Source organism: Crassostrea angulata, chromosome 10 (assembly GCF_025612915.1).
Source record: "Crassostrea angulata isolate pt1a10 chromosome 10, ASM2561291v2, whole genome shotgun sequence".
Taxonomy (NCBI): Eukaryota; Metazoa; Mollusca; class Bivalvia; order Ostreida; family Ostreidae; genus Magallana; species Magallana angulata.
In genome coordinates, this window is record NC_069120.1 from 24,934,289 (window position 1) to 24,940,213 (window position 5,925).

General features: G+C 35.5%; 1 protein-coding gene across 1 annotated transcript; it reads left to right on the forward strand.

The window, feature by feature from the left end:
* The first annotated feature begins 1,650 nt into the window (after positions 1-1,650).
* Positions 1,651-2,337, forward strand: LOC128164732 (BTB/POZ domain-containing protein KCTD7-like). The gene has a single exon (XM_052828727.1). The coding sequence runs from the start codon at positions 1,651-1,653 to the stop codon at positions 2,335-2,337; it is 687 nt and encodes a 228-aa protein (XP_052684687.1).
* Positions 2,338-5,925: the final 3,588 nt, after the last annotated feature.

The window sequence follows — 5,925 nt, forward strand, 5'->3', positions numbered from 1 at the left end:
TAGAATGGGTAAAATCCAAGGACAGACCTAAATGGGAAGAAATATCCCATCTTAGTGAAGCCCATAAATACTACTGGGTCAGATATGATTCCCTCAAATTTTTAAAAGGGATCTCATATCATATTTGGGAAGGTGTCCAGCCTAAATACCAAATTGTCCTTCCCAAATCCCTAAAACATCTCATATTTCAACAATTGCACAACAGTGTTACTGGCGGTCATTTAGGTGTTCGGAAAACCCTATCAAAAATTAAAGACAGATACTTCTGGTATCATATGTCTCAAGACACTAAAACCTTTTGTAGTAAATTGGATCTATGCCAATCAAGAAAATCCCCCCATAAATTACCCAAAGCACCCTTACAAAAATATATTGTGGGAGAACCTATGGAAAGGTTGGCCATAGATATTATGGGTCCACTCCCCCTTACTAAAAAGAAGAATTCATATCTTCTTGTAGTGGGTGACTATTTTACAAAATGGGTAGATGCTTTCCCTATCAAAAACCAAAAGGCCCACACTATTGCCAAAATACTTATTGAAAGAGTTATATCTATATTTGGTGTACCTATGGAATTACATTCTGACCAAGGTAGATCCTTTGAGTCTGAGTTATTACAAGACATCTGCAATATACTTGGCATTGTAAAAACCCGCACTACCCCTTATAGGCCACAGTCTGATGGCATGATCGAACGTGCTAACCACACGATAGAGAACATGCTTTCAGCCTTTATCAATGAAACCCAACAAGATTGGGATGAATACATACCCCTTTTTAATGATGGGATATAGATCATCTGTCCACGAATCTACAAAGGTTAGCCCAAATGAAATGGTCTTTGGTAGACCAACCCATCTATCCATTGATCTGGTGCTTGGTGTCCCAGACCCTGAAACACAAAAGCAAAAGTACGGATCTGAATTTGCAAATGAATTAGCAAGTAAATTACAAGTTATTCATAACCACGCCCGTAATCAACTTCAATCATCTACCAAACACATGATCAGAGAATATAGCAAAAAAATTCATCAACACTTGTATCAAGTTGGTGATGCAGTTTGGTTTTACTTTCCAAAATATGAGAAACATGGAAAAAAAGTTATGTAGACCATGGACTGGTCCCTACCTTATTGTTAAAAGAGTAAATGATGTTATATACAAAATCAGAAAAACTCTAAAACATAAGCCAAAAATCGTCCACCATAACTTACTTAAACCATATAAGGGAGATAACCTACCTTGCTTTCCCTAAGTGATGATTGGATCCCCTTCCATTATTTTTATCTTTTTCTATTATATTTACCTTTTACGTCTTGCTAATAAAATTTACTTTGTCAAATTTCAGATCCAGAAATACGATTGCACCATTTGTGACAAAGAATTCTCACTCCCTAACAATTGCGAGAGGCATATAACGACCGTCCACTCCGGATTCGGGCATAAGTGCACCTCCTGTGGCACCATATTCTGTAGAACGGATCAAAAGCATGGTTGTCCAGTGTCTTCATTCCAACTAATCAAAAAGTCAACGGGTACGTTCACTAGTGACGAGGCGATCGAATTCCAGACCTTCCAGAAAAACAGGTCCAAGTTCTGCAATCCAGTTCAACGACATAATGCTTGGAGCCTCTTCCAAAGAAGAAGCTGATGAGCTTGAAAATCCCAGTTCCAAAGTCTTCAGGCGACTCTCTGACTCCAAAGGATCCAGCTTCTGCCTCTATTGGTCCCGACACTTCAACTTCTGCAGCCTTACCTGTACAGTCAGCTACTCCAAAAGCCTCAGAAATCCCTTTGCCTGACCTTAATAAAGACTTGGCTTTATCAGAATCTGACAAGGACTCCATCTATTCCAAAACAACTCTTGTCTCCAAACGCTCCAATCCTGATCAGTTATCTATTCACACAGATGGTGTTATTGACCCAGAACCTGAACAGGAGTATGCTGTTCCAGACCTCCCATCTTCCACTCCATACATACCAACCAATAAGCAGTCCCTAAAAGTTAAAGACATCATCGCAAGGCAGGATGAGGTTGTAACCCTAAACATTGGAGGGACCATGTTCACAACTACCAGATCCACACTGCGGGAGGATCCTTCCTCGTTGCTCGCGACTTTATCCTCAAAGCTTTCATCAACACCTTTCTTCATCGACCGCAATCCGAAACATTTCCCTTTCATATTAGACTTCCTGAGGAACAGCTGCTGTGTCTCATCCATCTCTATTCCAACTTCGGCTACAGCTCTGAAGGAACTTTCTCAAGAATGTGCGTTTTATGAGATTGACATTCTCTCCAGATTAATTGAGCCCATGCTCAAGTTGTTCTCACATTAGTGATGTTGTGCTGGATTTGTGATGCATCTGATGTGTACCTGTGATGAAACATTTTATTGATATATGTGTCATATTATTCATTTTCTTAAATTGTTATCATTATTGGTTAAGTTATATGTTTATTCACATTATTGTCATTGTTTAAAATGTTACTATTAATGTATTGTATTTATGATGTCATATTGTTATCCCATAAATTGTTGTAATTGAACTCAGTGAGTATGTTGTCTTTATAAATGGAGATTTATTCCCATATAAAGAAAGCCAACTTTTAACATAAGAGTTCTTACCTGTACAACATTCGGGACGAATGTACAGAAGAAGGGGGGCTGTGTTACGGATTTTTCAGTCAATACAGCATCATAATTTTCCCTTCTATCTGTTCCTAAGTAACATGTAAAGCTCAATTTCTTTGTTAATACATCCTAGTTGTTTGGTACTTTATATCAAGATAATGCATTGTATTAATATTAGCTTGTATTGAATATTTGTTACGTATGTATATCATGAACCCGAATTTCCTCAATGAGAGAAACTCATTTACAATCATCCGTAATATAAACGGAGTATTTACCGCAACAAGACTTACCTAAATGTTTAAGGCATAATTCTTTTACTTATCCAAGCAATTAATCATAAGCATAGTCCCATATCTACTCGTAAACACTACTTTGGTTGCAAAGATAATCTCAGTGTGATTCTCCTCAAACATGGCGCCAATCCGTACAGTACCGTATGTTTTGCGCGTGAGGTGATTCGCACCTACCGACCAAAGTGTATATATACGAGCGCCCTGAGCAGACGACAGCAGTGCAGTGCAGTACAACATTTACGTAACTCACTCCCGTTCAAATGGAGCCTTTAGGGCCCAGCAGAATGGTAAAATGTACTCAAGACGTTTTGTGCCTTACATTTAGGTTGGGTAAGTCTGATGCTGAATTTCGTACCCAGTATATTTGGGTCCCCCAAAAACTCCCCATACTGTTTCATCGGGTAAATTACCCATTACCCATCGTATCTACATGTATTACCCATTACCCATCGTGTGATTTTGTTGTTTATTTACACCCATCTTGTATTTTGACTGTTTAATGCAATTATCAATAAATTTATAGAAAACTATAAATCCTTTTATTTATTGGGTAAATTTCAGATATAAGAGACCCACACAATTTATGTAACGAAATTGTTTCAGTAACTATTAAAGCTACGAGACCCAAAAACATTACACTACTTTCAGTTTGTCATCAAATCAAGGTATTGAAAGTAATGGTTCTGTTTTGCTGTTATGGAGGCTGGATAGCCAAGTCTACTTCAAATTTTAATGATGAATTTCTTGACCATAGACTATTTGCTCTTTTTCCCCTCTCTAAACCCACTTTAGCCTGAAAGTTGAGGAGGAGGGAGGTAGTTTGGATGTATTATATGCACACATAGACTTTCGACCAAGCTGTATGTTGACTTTTAAAATCATGGTAATGCAGGAAAAATATATGAAGAAATAATGTACTGAAAAATATTCATTCATGATAATGTTATTAACACAGATTTCTTAAAAAAAATATTGAATTTTTACTTTAAGTTAGTGGTAACCTTCAGACTTCCCAGTAGGGTTACCTAACGTGAAAGCAACTTCAGATAGTTTAGATTTAAATTCGTTAAAATCAAAATCTTGAGGAATAGGGTGGGGCCACATTGAGGAAAACATTTAAATTATTCACAAAAACTGAAAAGTTATTATAATGGTTTTACTTATATGCAAGCATATTAACATGTTGTTGATTCTTTAAAATTGTTTAGACTTTGGCTCCTGGGCAATTCTTGAGCATCACAAAGGGTTCGGAATTTGATGGAAGTTTATATCTTGTGTATAAACAATTATTTAGGATCTTTTTTGAGAACTGTAATACTCAACATGTGATATGATCATTAAATCATCATGTTAGAAAAGGGACTCTATTATAAACATAGGAATATTAAGGGGGGAATGGATTTTATTTATACAGGATCTACATGTATTATACCACATTTTTCAAATAATTTGTATTATGACTCCATTAAGCTGATTTTACCATACCTATTGTTGCTCAAGTGAGCTATGTAGCCCATGAGCCTCTTGTTATTTGGTTATTCTTGTCTTGATTTTTGTACTGAAGTCTTCTTCTTAAATAATGGTTTCAACCACCATATGTTCTTTTAAATTCAACAAGTACAAATAATGTACAGTAAAACCTGCACATATGTGACCTAATATATGGACAACTCTGTTATTATGAAAATATATTATTTTCTCTTTCCTCAGATCTCATACTTTCTTATGTGGATAATTTTACCCACAAACAAGTTGCTGAGTTCGCTGTCCTATCCATAAGTCCTTATTTTTAAAACAACTGATGCTAAGTAGCTGTACATTTCAACCTATGTCTTGAAGATTTTGACTGTTATATGAACTAGAATTACAGATAAAATACAGAGGGTTCCGCTTTATCTGATTGTCTGTTTGTCAGGCAAAAATGATCAGATTAACCGAATATCAGATAAACCAGTTTAGCATTTCATAAAGGAAATCGTGAAATATAAACAACCTATATGTGCATTATTTTCAGCCACACTTCTATTTTAACGATTTAATGTACACAGGATGAATGACCATCTTTAAGTTCTCCTTAAAGATAGCTTAAAGGTGTTTAAAGGTAGCTTAAAGACGATCTTTAAGCCATCTTTAAGCTATATGTGTTGCTTAAAGATGGCTTAAAGAAAGCGTAAAGATGGCTTAAAGGCAGCTTAAAGACTATCTTTAAGCCACCTTTAAGCCACCTTTAAGGACAACTTAAAGGTCCTTAATGTCCAAATTTCTTTAAGCCACCTTTAAGCTACCTTTAAGCTACCTTTAAGCCACCTTTAAGCCACCTTTAAGCCATTAATAAAAAAATAATTCAATATTGTGCTTTATTTACCAACAAAATGTATTAACTTTATGAAAGGAATGGTATTAAAAAACGGTTTTTGTTCTAGAAAATAAAAAAAATAACAAAAAAAAAAACGCCCTTGGCGAGAATTGAACCTGGGACCCTTGGTTTACTAACATCACCTCACTTCCTCTGCGCCACTGTAACTTACATATTAACAGGTGTTTTTATATCCTATATATCAGTGGATATTGAATCAATGTATTGAATGTATTTACTTGAAAAGATTTTGACAAACCATTCAGTTTGTAACAATCAATTATATCTAATTTATAAATTACATGCATGCATGTATATAGAATGAAATACGGAACTTGGTCTTCAGTGAACAAAAATATGTTATACCTAAATGGAAACCGTTAGGCTCACTAGTAGGCTTTCTTAGTTAATAAATTTAAACCGAGTAGATATACGTTCATCTAATTTATAGCTATAAAAATGTAAGAAAGAAAATGAAATCATTTCTTTTATTAAATGCATTGAAACGTATTAGGGTATTTGCTCAATTTTCCGCAATTTCCCGGTTTTCATGATCGCGGCGCCGTTCCCAGCTGGTTCCAGTATGTTTAAATATTTAATTGTATACATGATTTTTAACTCTTTTCCCCCTGATGCCACC